Consider the following 18,955-nt stretch of genomic DNA (forward strand, 5'->3'; position numbering starts at 1 on the left):
TGTGCCCTTCCTAGGTACCTGTATGATGATCCTTTTGGTCCAATCTGAAGGTATATTTCCTTTCCTTCAGATGTCAGTGAAGATATTGAACAGCTCTGCATTGAGGCTATCAGGACCTGGAGCTTTTCCATTCTGTAGTGAACTTGGTAGTGATTATCTCTTCTTCGGTTGGTGGGTCGGTGTTTATGTGTAGATCTTCTGGAGCAGTGTCAGGTGTGTTAATTAGATCCACAGTTCTCTGTTGAGAACCTCTGAAATGTTCTGTCCACCTTGCTTCCTGTACATTTTCTGTATTTGACTTGAAGTTTCAGCCACAGATTAGGTTAGGGATTTTGTATACTGTCCCTTACACCCTTTTGTCTCCTCTAACTAGCCTGTTGTTTCTTCTTACTAGCCTGTTGTCTCTTCTTACTAGCCTGTTGTCTCTTCTTACTAGCCTGTTGTCTATTCTTACTAGCCTGTTGTCTCTTCTTACTAGCCTGTTGTCTCTTCTTACTAGCCTGTTGTCTCTTCTTACTAGCCTGTTGTCTCTTCTTACTAGCCTGTTGTCTATTCTTACTAGCCTGTTGTCTCTTCTTACTAGCCTGTTGTCTATTCTTACTAGCCTGTTGTCTATTCTAACTGCCCTGTTGTCTCTTCTTACTAGCCTGTTGTCTCTTCTAACTAGCCTGTTGTCTCTTCTTACTAGCCTGTTGTCTCTTCTTACTAGCCTGTTGTCTCTTCTAACTAGCCTGTTGTCTCTTATTACTAGCCTGTTGTCTATTCTTACTAGCCTGTTGTCTCTTCTAACTAGCCTGTTGTCTCTTCTAACTAGCCTGTTGTCTCTTCTTACTAGCCTGTTGTCTCTTGTTACTAGCCTGTTGTCTATTCTAACTAGCCTGTTGTCTATTCTAACTAGCCTGTTGTCTCTTCTAACTAGCCTGTTGTCTCTTCTAACTAGCCTGTTGTCTCTTCTTACTAGCCTGTTGTCTATTCTAACTAGCCTGTTGTCTCTTCTAACTAGCCTGTTGTCTCTTCTAACTAGCCTGTTGTCTCTTCTTACTAGCCTGTTGTCTATTCTAACTAGCCTGTTGTCTCTTCTAACTAGCCTGTTGTCTCTTCTAACTAGCCTGTTGTCTCTTCTAACTAGCCTGTTGTCTCTTCTTACTAGCCTGTTGTCTCTTCTTACTAGCCTGTTGTCTATTCTAACTAGCCTGTTGTCTCTTCTAACTAGCCTGTTGGCTCTTCTAACTAGCCTGTTGTCTCTTCTAACTAGCCTGTTGTCTCTTCTAACTAGCCTGTTGTCTATTCTAACTAGCCTGTTGTCTCTTCTAACTAGCCTGTTGTCTCTTCTAACTAGCCTGTTGTCTCTTCTAACTAGCCTGTTGTCTCTTCTTATTAGCCTGTTGTCTATTCTAACTAGCCTGTTGTCTCTTCTAACTAGCCTGTTGTCTCTTCTTACTAGCCTGTTGTCTCTTCTTACTAGCCTGTTGTCTCTTCTAACTAGCCTGTTGTCTCTTCTAACTAGCCTGTTGATTTTTCTGTACTGCTCTTCCAGTTTCTGTTTCAGACTTTTTGATTTGGCATCTGTTGTTTTCTCTTACAGGCCCCTTCTTTCTTCAATAATTTTCCATGTTTCTGGGGTGATTAATTCCTCAATAATTTTCCATATTTCTGGGGTGATTAATTCCTCAATAATTTCCCATGTTTCTGGGTTGATACATTCCTCAATTTCCCATGTTTCTGGGGTGATTCATTCCTTCCATTGCCGCCTTCTCTGTCCATGGTTTCTTTGCTGCTTTTACTGTAAGCCTTAATCACTTTCTCCCACTTCCTATCTATATATATATATTCCCCTCTTAATCTTCTTCTGTGTTGTTTGAAAGGGCTTAAGACATGTTGCGAGCTTGCATTATGAATGTTTTCTTGATGGTTTGGTCTCTCAGCATGCCAACATGTTGGTGGTCCTGAATGTTTCAGCTGGCAGTCACAAGATGGTGGTCACTGGCGACATCTGCCCTCCTTCGCAACTTGACGTCCCTCAGCGAGCTATTTTTCTTTATATTTGGCATCGTTTGTGGGAGCATAACACGGAATTATTGTTAGTTTGGTATGTTGTCCATTGAGTCTGTGTCACGACTTCCACCGAAGTTGGTCCCTCTCCTTGTTGCGGCAGCGTTCGGCGGTCGAAGTCACCGACCTTCTAGCCATCGCTGATCCACTTTTCATTTTCCATTGGTTTTGTCTTGTCTTTCAACACACCTGGTTCCAATTCCATCAATTACATGTTGTGTATTTAACCCTCTGTTCCCCCCATGTCCTTGTCGGTAAATGTTTCTTCTAGTGCTTATGCACGGTATGCTGGTATTTACCGGGTTTTGATTGACCAATTTATTGTATTGTTCTGTTGACGGTGGTTTATGGATATTAAACGACACTGTTGTAAATCAGTTTTCGCTCTCCTGCGCCTGACTTCTCTGCCGCCAGTACGCAGCTCACTACAGAATTACCGACCGGAACTATGGAGTCAGCAGGAGCAGGTACCCCGGGTATAGGGGTGGAGGAGCGCGTCCAGGAGCACGCAGCAATGCTCCACCATCTTGGCACCACCATGGACCGCGTTGTCCAGACAATGGACCACTGGGAGAGACAGGGAGTTCTTCCAGCGCCTCCACCAGCACAACCGGGGTCTCCACTGAGCGCCCCTCTTCCTCCTGGTCCCAGTGGGATTTGTCTCTCCCTGCCCCAGGAATACGATGGGAAGGCTGCGAACTGCCAGGGGTTCCTTTTACAATTGGACCTATACCTGGCCACCATCCACCCGGCTCCATCGGGCCGTGAGAGGGTGTCCGCCCTCGTCTCGTGCCTCACCGGGAAAGCCCTGGAGTGAGCCAATGCCGTGTGGAGAGAGGGAGATGTGGCGTTGGACCAGTTTGAGGAGTTCACCCGCCGTTTCCTTTCTTCGACCACCCGCCCGAGGGTAGAGCGGCGTGTGAGCGCCTCTTCCATCTGAGGCAGGAAATGAGGAGCGCCCAGGAGTTCGCCCTGGAGTTTAGGACCCTGGCTGCCGGCACGGGATGGAACGACAGGGCCCAGATCGACCATTACTGCTGCAGTCTGCGCGAGCATGTCTGTCGGGAGTTGGCCTGCAGAGACACCACCCTCACGTTCGACCAGCTGGTGGACCTGTCTATCCGGCTGGACAACCTGCTGGCTACCCGTAGATGTTCAGATCTGGGTCTAGTAGTTCCATCCTCCCGCACCCCCTCTCCGATACCCATGGAGCTGGGAGGGGCGGTGCGCAGGGAGACCGGAGGGGGTTCCAGCTCGTGCACCATTTGTGGCCGCAGAGGTCACACTGCCGGTCGGTGCCGGGTTGGTTCCTCTGGGGATCGAGGCAACAGGTGAGCCAGTACCATTTTCACCCAGAGCCCTCTGTTTGTGTATGTCACTTTCCCTGAGTTTTCCCCGCATTCCCAGCATAAGGCGCTCGTAGATTCTGGCGCGGCTGGGAATTTTATTGAAGAGCGTTAGCCCATAGTTTAGGGATCCCCATTGTTCCCGTGGCTGTGCCCTTCCCCGTTCACGCCTTAGATAGTCGGCCATTAGGGTCAGGTTTGATTAGGGAGGTCACCGCTCCTTTGGGCATGGTGACGCAGGGGGGTCACAAGGAGAGAATTAGTCTCTTCCTTATTGACTCTCCTGCGTTTCCCGTGGTGCTGAGCCTACCCTGGTTAGCTTGTCATAACCCCACTGTTTCTTGGCCACAAAGGGCTCTCACTGGGTGGTCGCGAGAGTGCTCAGGTGGGTGTTTAGGGGTTTCCGTTGGTGCTACTACAGTGGAGAGTTTAGACCAGGTCTCCACCGTCCGCATTCCCCCTGAATATGCCGATTTGGCTCTTGCCTTCTCCAAAAAGAAGGCGACTCAATTACCACCCCATCGACGGGGCGATTGTGCGATAAATCTCCTGGTAGACGCTGCACTTCCCAGGAGTCACGTGTATCCCCTCTCACAGGTGGAGAAGGAGGCTATGGAAACATATGTCTCCGAATCCCTGCATCAGGGGTACATTCGGTTCTCCACTTCACCCGCCTCCTCAAGTTTATTTTTTGTGAAGAAGGAGGGAGATCTGCGCCCATGTATTGACTATCGGGGTCTGAATCAGATCACTGTGAGGTATAGTTACTCGCTACCGCCCATAGCCACAGCGATTGAGTTAATGCACGGGTCGCGCTTCTTCACCAAACTAGATCTCAGGAGCGCTTACAACCTGGTGCGTATCCGGGAGGGAGACGAGTGGAAGACGGCTTTCAGTACCACCTCAGGGCACTATGAGTACCTTGTCATGCCGTACGGGTTGATGAATGCGCCATCAGTCTTCCAAGCCTTTGTAGACAAGATTTCCAGGGACCTGCACGGGCAGGGTGTAGTGGTGTAAATTTATGACATTTGATATACTCCACTGCATGCGCCGAGCATGTGTCCCTGGTGCGCAGGGTGCTTGGTCGCCTGTTGGAGTATGACCTGTACGTCAAGGCTGAGAAATGCCTGTTCTTTCAACAGTCCATCTCCTTCCTAGGGTATCGCATTTCCACCTCAGGGGTGGAGATGGAGAGTGACCGCATTTCAGCCGTGCGTAATTGTCCGACTCCCACCACTGTAAAGGAGGTGCAGTGGTTCTTAGGGGTTGCCAACTACTACCGGAGGTTTATCCGGGGTTTTTGGTCAGGTAGCGGCTCCCATGACCTCACTGCTGAAGGGGGGCCCGGTGCGCTTGCAGTGGTCAGCTGAGGCGGACAGGGCTTTTCGTCACCTGAGGGCTCTGTTTACCTTGGCTCCCGTGCTGGCCTATCCGGATCCCTCTTTGGCGTTCATAGTGGAGGTGAACGCGTCCGAAGCTGGGATAGGAGCCGTGCTCTCTCAGCGCTCGGTTACGCCACCGAAGCTCCGCCCCTGTGCCTTCTTCTCGAAGAAGCTTAGCCCGGCGGAGTGAAACTATGACGTGGGGGACCGGGAGCTGTTGGCTGTCGTCAAGGCCTTGAAGGCGTGGAGACATTGGCTTGAGGGGGCTAGACACCCTTTTCTCATCTGGACTGACCACTGTACATCCGGGCAGCAAGGAGACTGAACCCTCGCCAGGCAAGGTGGGCCATGTTTTTCACCCATTTTGTATTTACCCTTTCCTACACACCAGGCTCCCAGAACGTGAAGGCAGATGCATTGTCCCGGCTGTATGACATAGAGGAGGAGCCCATGGATCCCACTCCCATACTCCCCGCCTCCTGCTTGGTGGCGCCGGTAGTGTGGGAGCTGGACACGGACATTGAGCTGGCGTTACGTGCAGAGCCTGCTCCCGTCCAGTGTCCCGCTGGGCGTCTGTACGTCCTGTCTGCTGTTCGTGACCGGTTGATCTATTGGGCCCACACGTCACCATCCTCTGGTCATCCTGGGATCGGTTGGACAGTGCGCTGTTTGAGAGCGAGGTACTGGTGGCCTACCTTGGCTAAGGACGTGAGGGTGTATGTTTCCTCCTGCTCGGTGTGCGCCCAGTGTAAGGCTCCTAGGCACCTGCCCATAGGTAAGCTACACCCCTTACCCGTTCCACAGCGGCCTTGGTTGCACCTGTCGGTGGATTTTCTGATTGATCTTCCACTATCACAGGGTAATACCGCAATCCTGGTCGTTATGGATTGTTTCTTTAAGTCCTGCCGCCTATATATATATTTTTTTTTAAACATTCTTGAGACATGGGTAGGTAGGATCCTTATTTTTGTTTTATTTTCCAGAACAGAACAAAAAGCATTTAATTTAATCAGGTTATGTGGACAAAACTGTTTTCTGTGAGACTGCAGTATGTATGGTACATTCAGTTTCTGAGACTCCTTGATTACATAACAAGAAGCTATTGGACTCCTCACTGGTCATGAGAAATATTTAACCATATTACGAGGAGGAAGTTAACCACAGAAAAAAAACGGTTTGTCCCTTCTCAAGTAATAATTCATGGTTTTATCTGACCGGTTGTAGATTAGATAGGCGACTATGAACCAGATAAGATGTAAAACATTCTCAGATAATAAAAATAGGTTCCTCATCCTTGCATGACTCTTCCAAGGTTTAAGAATGTTTACTCAAGGACTGACCAGTCAAAGACACTAAATGAAAGTTGCCATGGCGCCCAGTCTCTCCCAACTCCTAGTATCTCCTTGGAGTGGACACCAAGTGATGCAACTACCACTTCTTACTACATTTACTTAGCCAGGACGGTCCACTCAGTAACACTTGCCACTGTTCACCCATTTAACCCTAATCCATTAGCGATACCATGTTTATGGACATGTTGTTAGCATAGATTCTAACAGCATACAGTACACAACTAGGAGAGAAGCAACCAGAACAACGTCATGAGTCCCTAAGAGCATCGTTTGTGGGAGCATAACATTTGATTATTGTTAGTTTGGTAGGTTGTCCATTGAGTCTGGCAGTTATCATTGTGCTGCTGATTGGTTTCCATTCAATTACAGTTCTCTACACCTTTCTGTAGGATGATGTCGACTCCATTCAGGGGTGTGAAGTACTTAGTAAAAATACTTTAAAGTACTACCTAATTCGTTTTTGGGGGGTATCTGTACTTTACTATTTATATTTATACAACTTCTACTTCTACTTCACTATATTCCTGAAGAAAATAATGTACTTTTTACGCCATACATTTTCCCTGGCACCCAAAAGCACTTGTTACATTTCAAATGCTTAGCAGGACAGGTAAATGGTACAATTCACAAGCTTCTCAAGAGAACATCCCTGGTCATCCCTACTGTCTCTGATCTGACCAACTCACTAAACACAAACACTTCGTTTGTAAATTTTGGCTGAGTGTTGAAGTGTGCCACTGGCCATCCTTAAAAAAAGAAAATGGTTCCGTCTGGTTTGCTTAATATAAGGAATGTGAAATGATTAACACTTTTACTTTTGATACGTAAGTATATTTAAAACCAAATACTTTTAGACTTTTACTCAAGTAGTATTTTACTGGGTGACTCACTTTCACTTGAGTCATTTTCTATTAAGGTATCTTTACTTTAACTCAAGTATGACAATTGGGTATGTTTTCCACCACTGACACCAGCGTGTAGTACTGTTTCTCCAGCGCTGGTTCTCGTGGATTCAGAACTAGTCCACCTGACTTCACTCACCCCCAGGATCTGTAACTTGTATCTCCTCATTTCATTGGAAACCTGTGCCAGCTTTCTAGACTCAAACATTGTTCAAAAATGACAAAAGCCAAAGTGCAGTTTGTTTTTGGTGTTTAGTGCTCCCATAAGTCAGTCACTAGTTTCCCGTAGGCTTTCACTGATGGTGGTCATACAAGTCTGGGACTCTGGGAGATCTTTGCATTCATTTGTAGAATTGTAATTTGTTGCGGTTTCGTAGCACAACGTTTTTGCGGTTTCGGGTTGTTAGCCCTATGCCCAACAGTCCAACCTTTCTGTTTTCAGGAGATTTTGGAGATGATTTGTTAGTCCTTTCCCCTGACCTTTTGTCTTCCTGGTGATGGATTACAGTCTCATACAATGTGAGTCCAGACAGGCTTTAGGTTGTGTACAAGCAGCCCTGGTGTGTCAAGCCCAACCAACTACTGCTATGTTGGTTTCACCAGTTCGTACCAGCAGCGCAAACATTTTTTGGGACTGAATCAACAGTGGACTAATTAAAAGAATACCAGAAGATAGTTTGAGTGGATTATTCCTTTAATGAAATGTTGAAATAAGCATTTTCAATTCTTGCTAAGTCATGCCATGTAATTATCAGCCTTTTACTATTACTTAGTATCGATAGGAAATAGAAGGTAACCACTGAACATGCTAATTCTGCTGTTGTCAAATATGCTACTGCCACTCCAGAGAACCACATAGACTTTGTCTCCTTCCACCAGGTCTAGTGTGACTCCATTGGCCCCGCTGTGGTAAATACAGGATTTTGGGTTGGCATATTCATAGACGGCAGCCATGTTCACACCGTTCTTAAGCAACGCTGCATTCGCCACCCCTGAATTCCCAACATTGCAAGTGAATGTGAAGTAGTAGGCCCCTCCCACAGGTGCAGTAAAGACACCTGCATCAGGTGGGAAAGCAAGGTGGACAAAAACAACTTTATGTGATTATGACACAACAGAACAAGGACATAAAGACACCTCAGTAAAATACATAAACGTGCAATCTGTAGCTTTCATCATTGCCAATGGCAACTCAGTACTACAAACACTTTCAGCCAAGAACCGAAAGATTAAACAAACTGTTTGATGCGCTAAGTCCCATCCCCTCAGTTTACAAGTGCAGGACAGCGTTTGACACAAAATGAAGTTACAGATTGCACCTTTAATAAAATGCTGAGAGACTTATCTAGTGGGTAAATACCTGTTTCTGGGTTATATGCTTCACCGATGTTTGTAGTGACCTTTTTATACACCACGGTGGTGTCCTCGTCGAAAGGTCCGAAGTGATAATGTTCCTCACTGACCCTAAGTGAAGTGGAGAAGGCCACTTTTGGTTTGCCTGTAAAAAAACATTATGTTCAGATTACTACACATCAAACGTTTCAAGCCAGATAGTTTGACATCCTGAACTTTTGCACTTCTTTCCAATGATACTGTTAAAATAATGACAGAGCATGATGAACACACACTTCTATTGATCATGCATGAGTACACACACACACACACACACACACACACACACACACACACACACACACACACACACACACACACACACACACACACACACACACACACACACACACACACACACACACACACACACAGTGTTCCTGCACGCCCGTAGGAATATCGACACACACTGTTCCTGCACGCCCGTAGGAATACCGACACACATAAAGAAACTAAGTCTAGGGACAATGATAAGAAATGGCCAACATTACTGTTACCCTCGCTCTCCAGTTTCTCCACTCGGGCTGTCAGTTCCCTCAGCAGCCTGTCAACCTCGGACGGGACAGCTGAGAAATCACTCTCCGTCTGAGTCTCAACCACACAACAGCAAAGCAACACCACCACAGCCAAAACGGACTCCATCACAGGGCTTTTGAACGAACTGGGTGGGAGAGATTTGCTGAGATGTCTGACTGCTCCTCATATGTTGAGTTAGATATATATGGATTGGTTTATTTAAAATGTAACCAGGGTTGCAAAATTCTGGGAACTTTTCAAAAATCCCCAGCTGTTGCAGAAATCCTGGCTGGAAGATTCCTGGAATCAGGAGGGAAAAGCAGGAAATCCGGGACTCCTCCAACCGGGATTTCTGGACCACCGGGGAATTTGTCGTAATTACCAGAATTTTGCAACCCTGGTATCAGCAAAGTTCACTCAACTCTGTGTGTCAACAAATGACATCAAACCGACCCTTCGCTTTGTACTGTAATAGAACAGCAAAGACAAAATAATATTTTGATTAAAGGAGCATTCCACAATATTTCTATAAAATGTATGTCTATGTTTTATCTATAGTAGTAAAGGAAGAAAATATCTAAACATAATACCCGTATGGCCAACTGACATAACAGTGAAATAGCAGATATGGATGATAACAAGAAATACACTTGTTTCTCTATCATCAATGTTTAAACAAATAAAACAACATTCTTGAGACATGGGTAGGTTGGATCCTTATATTTGTTTTATTTTCCAGAACAGAACAAAAAGGATTTTATAAAATTAGGTTATGTAAATTAACATTAACAAAACTGTTTTCTGTGAGACTGCAGTATGTATGGTACATACAGTTTCTGAGGCTCCTTGGTAACATAAGAAGTGAAAAAAATTCATTTCAACTAAACATATTGTCACGCCTGCTCCCGCTCTTCCCCCCTGGCGCTCGAGGGCACCAGGCTCCCCAGCACTTCTGCCATCATCATTACGCACACCTGCCTTCCCCCCCGTCACACGCATCAGCGATTATTGGACTCACCTAGACTCAATCACCTCTGTCATTACCTTCCCTATATCTGTCTGGTTCCCAACTCTGTTCCCTGCTTCTGCATTGATTGTCATATGTCCTTGTTTACCCGTGTGCTGACGCTGTTCCTGTCCTGTTACCTGTTTGTTCCTGATGAAATGTTGACTCCCCGTACCTGCTTCTCATCTCTGGCGTCGGTCCTTACACATATGCTCTAGTACAGTGTGCTCAGGCTCACTGTAGTTAGTGCTGGATATCTTAGTGGGGGGATTCCTATGCATCTGCGACATCTGATAAACCAGTTTTACTCTATTGGTGATTAAGAATCTTTATAAATCATACATTTGTAAAACCTTCAGAATCCTGTTTGCATAAACGTTGGAGAAATGCACCTGTAGTATTTCCTGAAGGATGACGAACATCAGTGTTTGATTATTGTACATACATTCCTACAAAACTTTACAATCATTATAGTTACAAAAAGCCAATGGTATGCTCTCCTCACATTGGAAAGAGCAGAACACCAGTGAATGTGCTCCTGTATCCATTGTCATAGATGCTGTTGTCCCTCCAGAGGATAATGATAACATGATCACCTTCATCTAACTGCAGTATTACACTATTTGACCCCATGCTGTCAGTATTACCATTTTCAATCATTGCAGCCATATTTTGGCCATTCTTCAACAGGGCCGCATTCACTTTTCCTGTAGTCCCAGAACTGCAAGTGAACGTGAAGTAGTAGACCCCTCTCACCGGTGCAGCAAAGACACCTGCAGTGCAGACAGAGGAGATGCATGCAATAGATGCATTCATTTCAACATCATACTCGTGATAAACATGAATTCCTTTTGGTTCAATTTATATATGACTTGCATGTTTGATGTTCGGAGGTCTATAAAAGTCACGGACAATCAAAGCCCTCTGAGCTCATATTACAATTTAAAATAAATGAAATTAGAAACAGTAATTATGCTGTAAAATAAACTACCTGTTCCAGAGTTGTAAGCTTCGCCAATGTTTGTGATAACATTTGTGAATATCAGGGTGGTGTCAATTTTAAAGGGCCCTTTGTGTTGAGATGATGGGAAGAGTGACGCTGAGAACGCCACCTTAGGTCTCTCTGTGAAGAAACAGGTGTAAATTATTTCAAGAACACACACAAACACCAAAACTGATTGAAATGAACTTTGTCTATAGAAGTACAGGCCGTTGGGGCAATTCACAATATTACAAAATGTAGCAAGAACACCATCATATCGTGCTCAGTCACTCACTCACCATTACATGCCTTCTCCAGATTTTCCACTTTGGCACTAAGTTCTCTCAGCACAGTGTAGATGTCCGATAGGGAGCCGGTGGTGCCAGCCGCTTCACCGACACTCTCCAGCAGCTCTTTCATCCAGATGTTTCCTACTTTGTCGTCAACGCGTTGAGAGCTTTTGCTTGCGACGTTTCCCTCACTACTGCTCACAACTTGCGCACCAGACAGACTGCAGCAGCACAGCAACAGCAGCAGAACACAGACAGACTCCATCTCTTAATAAAGCAACAAATGAAGGTGTTTGTAACTAGTCATTCCTGTTGGCTATTTATACACATGCCTGGTAAAACAATAACATCGGGTTCCATGGGAATAGGAGTATGCCAAAATAATAATTATTCTTCAGAACCAAAAAATGTATAATCAACTAGATGTTTCTCATCAACACGGCATCTGATTTAACCCTATGCAGATATTTGTAAGGATACACGTGAGTGTTTTTGGTCTGTGTCCCCACCCCCGGAGCAGCCATTGGACTCCTCACTGGTCATTAGAAATATGTAACCATATTACGAGGAGGAAGTTAACCACAGAAAAAAAAGTGTTTTTCTCTTCTCAAGTAATAATTCATGGTTTTATCTGACAGATTGTTGGCGACTATGAACCCTGGTATCAGCAAGGTTCACTCAACTCTGTCTGTCAACAAATGACATCACCAACCCTGAAGTAGAGCAACAAAGACAAAAAAGCATATTTTGATTAAAGCGCATTCCACAATATTTCTATAAAATGTAGGTCTATGTTTTATCTATAGTAGTAAAGGAAGAAAAACTAAACATAATACCCGTATGGCCAACTGACATAACCTTGAAATAGCAGATATTGATAACAAGAAATACACTTATTTCTCTATAACCAATATTATTATTTTTTAACATTCTTGAGACATGGGTAGGTAGGATCCTTATTTTTGTTTTATTTTTCAGAACAGAACAAAAAGCATTTTATTTAATCAGGTTATGTGGACAAAACTGTTTTCTGTGAGACTGCAGTATGTATGTGTCACTGTCACGATCGTGTGTTGGAGATTCGGACCAAAACGCAGCATGAGGAAAATAAGCCATCTTCCTTTTATTATAGAAGAAGGCAAAAACGAAACAAAAACACTTACAAACTAACCAAAACAATAAACGACCGTGAAGCTAATAAACGTAGTGCACATACACAGGCTACAAACGTTCAGACATAGACAATTCCCCACAACAAACTAAAGCCTATGGCTACCTTAAATATGGCTCCCAATCAGAGACAACAGAAACCAGCTGTCTCTAATTGGGAACCCATTCAGGCAACCATAGACTTTCCTAGACAACTAACCACAACATAGACACAGCTAGACAACTATACTAAACATAAAGCCAACTACTCTAAATAAACCCCTAAACCTTACAATCACCCTGGACACTACAAAACCCACATAAATACCCATGTCACACCCTGACCTAACTAAAATAATACAGAAAACAAAGAATACTAAGGCCAGGGCGTGACAGTCACACCCTGGCCTTAGTATTATTTGTTTTCTTTATTATTTTAGTTAGGTCAGGGTGTGACATGGGGAATGTATGTGTTTTTGTAGTGTCTAGGGTGGTTGTATGGTTTAGGGGGTTAAATAGAGTAGATGGGTTTGTGTTTAATATAGGTGTCTAGCTGTGTCTATGGTTGCCTGAATGGTTCTCAATCAGAGACAGATGTCATTAATTGTCTCTGATTGGGAGCCATATTTAAGGCAGCCATAGGCACTAGGTTAATGTGGGTAATTGTCTATGTTGTACGTTTGTAGCTTGTGTGTGCACTTACGTCTATAACTTCACGATCGTTTGTTGTTTTGTTTCAGTTTGTTAAAGTGTTCGTTACGTGTTTTTCCTTTCTCTAAAATAAAAGAGAATGTATTTTGCACACGCTGCGCCTTGGTCCACTCTCTCTCAGCAATACGAACGTGACAGAATTACCCACCAGAATCAAAGGACCAAGCAGCGTGTGAAACAGCAACAGGACCCACCTACACAGGAGTTATGGCAATGGGAGCAGGATCTGGGCTACACTACGTGGGAGGAGATCGACAGGTGGGCGATCGACCCAGGGCGAATGCCGGAGCCCGCCTGGGATTCTCTGGCGCAATGCAAGGAGGGATACCGGCGAATGGAGGCAGCGCGACGACGTGGTAGGAAGCCTGTGAGTCAGCCCCAAAAATTTCTTGGGGGGGGGGGGCTGAAAGGGAGTGTGGCGAAGTCAGGTAGGAGACCTGGGCATACTCCCTGTACTTACCGTGGAGAGCGAGAGTACGGGCAGACACCGTGTTACGCAGTAGAGCGCATGGTGTCTCCTGTACTTGTTCATAGCCCGGTGCGGGTTATTCCACCTCCCCGCACTGGCAGGGCTAGATTGATGTTTGAGCCGGATGTCATGAAGCCGGCCCAACGCATCTGGCCACCAGTGCGTCTCCTCGGGCCGGCTTACATGGCACCAGCCTTATGCATGGTGTCCCCGGTTCGCCTACATAGCCCGGTGCGGGTTATTCCACCTCCCCGCACTGGTCGGGCGACGGGGAGCATACAACCAGGTAAGGTTGGGCAGGCTCAGTGCTCAAGGGAGCCAGTACGCCTGCACGGTCCGGTATTTCCGGCGCCACCTCCCCGCCCCAGCCCAGTACCACCAGTGCCTACACCACGCACCGGGCTTCCTGTGCGTCTCCAGAGCCCTGTTCCTCCTCCACGCACTAGCCTTGTGGTGCGTGTCTCCAGCCCATTACCACCAGTGCCTACACCACGCACCAAGCCTCCTGTGTGTCCCCAGAGTCCTATGCGTCCTGTTGCTGCTCCCCGCACTAGCCCTGAGATGCGTGTCTTCAGCCCGGTACCACCAGTGCCGGCACCACGCACTAGGTCTAATGTGCGTATCCAGGGTCCAGTATGCCCTGTTCCTTCTCCCCGCACTAGCCTGAAGGTGCGTGTCCTTAGACCGGTACCTCCAGTTCCGGTACCACGCACCAGGCCTACAGTGCGCCTCAGCCGGCCAGAGTCGTCCGTCTGCCCAGCGCCTTCTGAGTCGTCCGTCTGCCCGGCGCCTTCTGAGTCGTCCGTCTGCCCGGCGCCTTCTGAGTCGTCCGTCTGCCCGGCGCCTTCTGAGTCGTCCGTCTGCCCGGCGCCTTCAGAGTCGTCCGTCTGCCCGGCGCCGCCAGGAGTCGTCCGTCTGCCCGGCGCCGCCAGGAGCCGCCCGTCTGCCCGGCGCCGCCAGGAGCCGCCCGTCTGCCCGGCGCCGCCAAGAGCCGCCCGTCTGCCCGGCGCCGCCAGGAGCCGCCCGTCTGCCCGGCACCGCCAGGAGCCGCCCGTCTGCCCGGCGCCGCCAGGAGCCGCACGTCTGCCCTGCGCCGCCAGGAGCCGTCCGTCTGCCCGGCGCCGCCAGGAGCCGCCAGATCCGCCAGGATCCGCCAGGATCCGCCAGGAGCCGCCAGATCCGCCAGCCAGCCAGGAGCCGCCAGGATCCGCCAGCCAGCCAGGAGCCGCCAGGAGCCGCCAGATCCGCCAGCCAGCCAGGAGCCGCCAGGATCCGCCAGCCAGCCAGGAGCCGCCAGATCCGTCAGCCAGCCAGGAGCCGCCAGGATCCGCCAGCCAGCCAGGAGCCGCCAGATCCGTCAGCCAGCCATGAGCTGCCGTCCCTCAGTCCGGAGCTACCCCTCAGTCCGGAGCTACCCCTCTGGGATGGTCTTCAGTCCGGGACTTGCTACAAGGGTCGCCGCTCCAGAGGCGCCACCAAAGCGGGTATTGACAATGGTGGAGTGGGGGCCTCGTCCCGCGCCCGAGCCGCCGCCATGATGGGGGCCACCTCGGACCCTCCCCTTCTGTTTCAGGTTCTGCGGCCGGAGTCCGCACCTTTGGGGGGGGGGGGGGGGGGGGGGTACTGTCACACCCTGGCCTTAGTATTATTTGTTTTCTTTATTATTTTAGTTAGGTCAGGGTGTGACATGGGGAATGTATGTGTTTTTGTAGTGTCTAGGGTGGTTGTATGGTTTAGGGGGTTAAATAGAGTAGATGGGTTTGTGTTTAATATAGGTGTCTAGCTGTGTCTATGGTTGCCTGAATGGTTCTCAATCAGAGACAGATGTCATTAATTGTCTCTGATTGGGAGCCATATTTAAGGCAGCCATAGGCACTAGGTTAATGTGGGTAATTGTCTATATTGTACGTTTGTAGCTTGTGTGTGCACTTACGTCTATAGCTTCACGATCGTTTGTTGTTTTGTTTCAGTTTGTTAAAGTGTTCGTTACGTGTTTTTCCTTTCTCTAAAATAAAAGAGAATGTATTTTGCACACGCTGCGCCTTGGTCCACTCTCTCTCAGCAAGACGAACGTGACAGTATGGTACATTCAGTTTCTGAGGCTCCTTGATTACATAACATGAAGCCATTGGACTTCTCACTGGTCATTAGAAATATGTAACCATATTACGAGGAGGAAGTTAACCACAGGAAAAAAAGGGTTTGTCCCTTCTCAAGTAATAATTCATGATTTTATCTGACAGGTTGTAGATTAGATAGGCGACTATGAACCAGATAAGATGTAAAACATTCTCAGATAATAAAAATAGGTTCCTCATCCTTGCACGACTCTTCCAAGGTTTAAGAATGTTTACTCAAGGACTGACCAGTCAAAGACACTAAATGAAAGTTGCCATGGTGCCCAGTCTCTCCCAACTCCTAGTATCTCCTTGGAGTGGACACCAAGTGATGCAACTACCACTTCTTACTACATTTACTTAGCCAGGACGGTCCACTCAGTAACACTTGCCACTGTTCACCCATTTAACCCAAATCCATTAGCGATACCATGTTGATAGACATGCTGTTAGCATAGATTCTAACAGCATACAGTACACAACTAGGAGAGAAGCAACCGGAACAACCTCATGAGTCCCTAAGAGCATCGTTTGTGGGAGCATAACATTTGATTATTGTTAGTTTGGTAGGTTGTCCATTGAGTCTGGCAGTTATCATTGTGCTGCTGATTGGTTTCCATTCAATTACAGTTCTCTACACCTTTCTGTAGGATGATGTCGACTCCATTCAGGGGTGTGAAGTACTTAGTAAAGATACTTTAAAGTACTACCTAATTCGTTTTTGGGGGGTATCTGTACTTTACTATTTATATTTATACAACTTCTACTTCTACTTCACTATATTCCTGAAGAAAATAATGTACTTTTTACGCCATACATTTTCCCTGGCCCCCAAAAGCACTTGTTACATTTCAAATGCTTAGCAGGACAGGTAAATGGTACAATTCACAAGCTTCTCAAGAGAACATCCCTGGTCATCCCTACTGCCTCTGATCTGACCAACTCACTAAACACAAACACTTTGTTTGTAAATTTTGGCTGAGTGATGAAGTGTGCCACTGGCCATCCTTAAAAAAAGAAAATGGTTCTGTCTCTTTTGCTTAATATAAGGAATGTGAAATGATTAATACTTTTACTTTTGATACGTAAGTATATTTAAAACCAAATACTTTTAGACTTTTACTCAAGTAGTATTTTACTGGGTGACTTTCACTTTCACTTGAGTCATTTTCTATTAAGGTATCTTTACTTTTACTCAAGTATGACAATTGGGTACGTTTTCCACCACTGACACCAGCGTGTAGTACTGTTTCTCCAGCGCTGGTTCTCGTGGATTCAGAACTAGTCCACCTGACTTCACTCACCCCCAGGATCTGTAACTTGTATCTCCTCATTTCATTGGAAACCTGTGCCAGCTTTCTAGACTCAAACATTGTTCAAAAATGACAAAAGCCAGTGCAGTTTGTTTTTGGTGTTTAGTGCTCCCATAAGTCAGTCACTATTTTCCCGTAGGCTTTCACTGATGGTGGTCATACGAGTCTGGGACTCTGGGAGATCTTTGCATCCATTTGTAGAATTGTAATTTGTTGTAACGTTTTTGCGGTTTCGGGTTGTTAGCCCCATGCCCAACAGTCCAACCTTTCTGTTTTCAGGAGATTTTGGAGATGATTTGTTAGTCCTTTCCCCTGACCTTTTGTCTTCCTGGTGATGGATTACAGTCTCATACAATGTGAGTCCAGACAGGTTTTAGGTTGTGTACAAGCAGCCCTGGTGTGTCAAGCCCAACCAACTACTGCTATGTTGGTTTCACCAGTTCGTACCAGCAGCGCAAACATTTTTTGGGACTGAATCAACAGTGGACTAATTAAAAGAATACCAGAAGATAGTTTGAGTGGATTATTCCTTTAATGAAATGTTGAAATAAGCATTTTCAATTCTTGCTAAGTCATGCCATGTCATTATCAGCCTTTTAATATTACTTAGTATCGATAGGAAATAGAAGGTAACCACTGAACATGCTAATTCTGCTGTTGTCAAATATGCTACTGCCACTCCAGAGAACCACATTGACTTTGTCTCCTTCCACCAGGACTAGTGTGACTCCATTGGCCCCGCTGTGGTAAATACCGGATTTTGGGTTGGCATATTCATAGACGGCAGCCATGTTCACACCGTTCTTAAGCAACGCTGCATTCGCCACCCCTGAATTCCCAACATTGCAAGTGAATGTGAAGTAGTAGGCCCCTCCCACAGGTGCAGTAAAGACACCTGCATCAGGTGGGAAAGCAAGGTGGACAAAAACAACTTTATGTGATTATGACACAACAGAACAAGGACATAAAGACAACTCAGTAAAATACATAAACGTGCAATCTGTAGCTTTCATCATTGCCAATGGCAACTCAGTACTACAAACACTTTCAGCCAAGAACCGAAAGATTAAACAAACTGTTTGATTCGCTAAGTCCCATCCCCTCAGTTTACAAGTGCAGGACAGCGTTTGACACAAAATGAAGTTACAGATTGCACCTTTAATAAAATGCTGAGAGACTTATCTAGTGGGTAAATACCTGTTTCTGGGTTATATGCTTCACCGATGTTTGTAGTGACCTTTTTATACACCACGGTGGTGTCCTCGTCGAAAGGTCCGAAGTGATAATGTTCCTCACTGACCCTAAGTGAAGTGGAGAAGGCCACTTTTGGTTTGCCTGTAAAAATACATTATGTTCAGATTACTACACATCAAACGTTTCAAGCCAGATAGTTTGACATCCTGAACTTTTGCACTTCTTTCCAATGATACTGTTAAAATAATGACAGAGCATGATGAACACACACTTCTATTGATCATGCATGAGTACACACACACACACACACACACACACACACACACACACACACACACACACACACACACACACACACACACACACACACACACACACACACACACACACACACACACACACACACACACACACAGTGTTCCTGCACGCCCGTAGGAATACCGACACACATAAAGAAACTAAGTCTAGGTACAATGATAAGAAATGGCCAACATTACTGTTACCCTCGCTCTCCAGTTTCTCCACTCGGGCTGTCAGTTCCCTCAGCAGCCTGTCAACCTCGGACGGGACAGCTGAGAAATCACTCTCCGTCTGAGTCTCAACCACACAACAGCAAAGCAACACCACCACAGCCAAAACAGACTCCATCACAGGGCTTTTGAACGAACTGGGTGGGAGAGATTTGCTGAGATGTCTGACTTTTCCTCATATGTTGAGTTAGATATATATGGATTGGTTTATTTAAAATGTAACCAGGTTGCAAAATTCTGGGAACTTTT

General features: G+C 46.3%; 2 protein-coding genes and 1 pseudogene across 2 annotated transcripts; all 3 read right to left on the minus strand.

Moving 5' to 3' along the window:
- Positions 1 to 7,710: 7,710 nt before the first annotated feature.
- On the minus strand, positions 7,711 to 9,147 carry LOC129817734 (complement C1q-like protein 2; annotated as a pseudogene).
- A 503-nt stretch (positions 9,148 to 9,650) lies between these two features.
- Positions 9,651 to 11,697, minus strand: LOC129817733 (complement C1q-like protein 2). The gene is made up of 3 exons (XM_055873243.1): positions 11,233 to 11,697; positions 10,943 to 11,074; positions 9,651 to 10,724 (listed from the first exon to the last, which is right to left on the minus strand). The coding sequence occupies exons 1-3, from the start codon at positions 11,486 to 11,488 to the stop codon at positions 10,453 to 10,455; spliced, it is 660 nt and encodes a 219-aa protein (XP_055729218.1). The 5' UTR covers positions 11,489 to 11,697; the 3' UTR covers positions 9,651 to 10,452.
- A 5,795-nt stretch (positions 11,698 to 17,492) lies between these two features.
- Positions 17,493 to 18,894, minus strand: LOC129817736 (complement C1q-like protein 2). The gene is made up of 3 exons (XM_055873247.1): positions 18,680 to 18,894; positions 18,180 to 18,317; positions 17,493 to 17,877 (listed from the first exon to the last, which is right to left on the minus strand). Exons 1-3 carry the CDS (start codon positions 18,822 to 18,824, stop codon positions 17,585 to 17,587), a joined length of 576 nt encoding a protein of 191 aa, XP_055729222.1. The 5' UTR covers positions 18,825 to 18,894; the 3' UTR covers positions 17,493 to 17,584.
- Positions 18,895 to 18,955: the final 61 nt, after the last annotated feature.

This window comes from Salvelinus fontinalis, chromosome 20 (genome assembly GCF_029448725.1).
Source record: "Salvelinus fontinalis isolate EN_2023a chromosome 20, ASM2944872v1, whole genome shotgun sequence".
NCBI classification, from domain to species: domain Eukaryota; kingdom Metazoa; phylum Chordata; class Actinopteri; order Salmoniformes; family Salmonidae; genus Salvelinus; species Salvelinus fontinalis.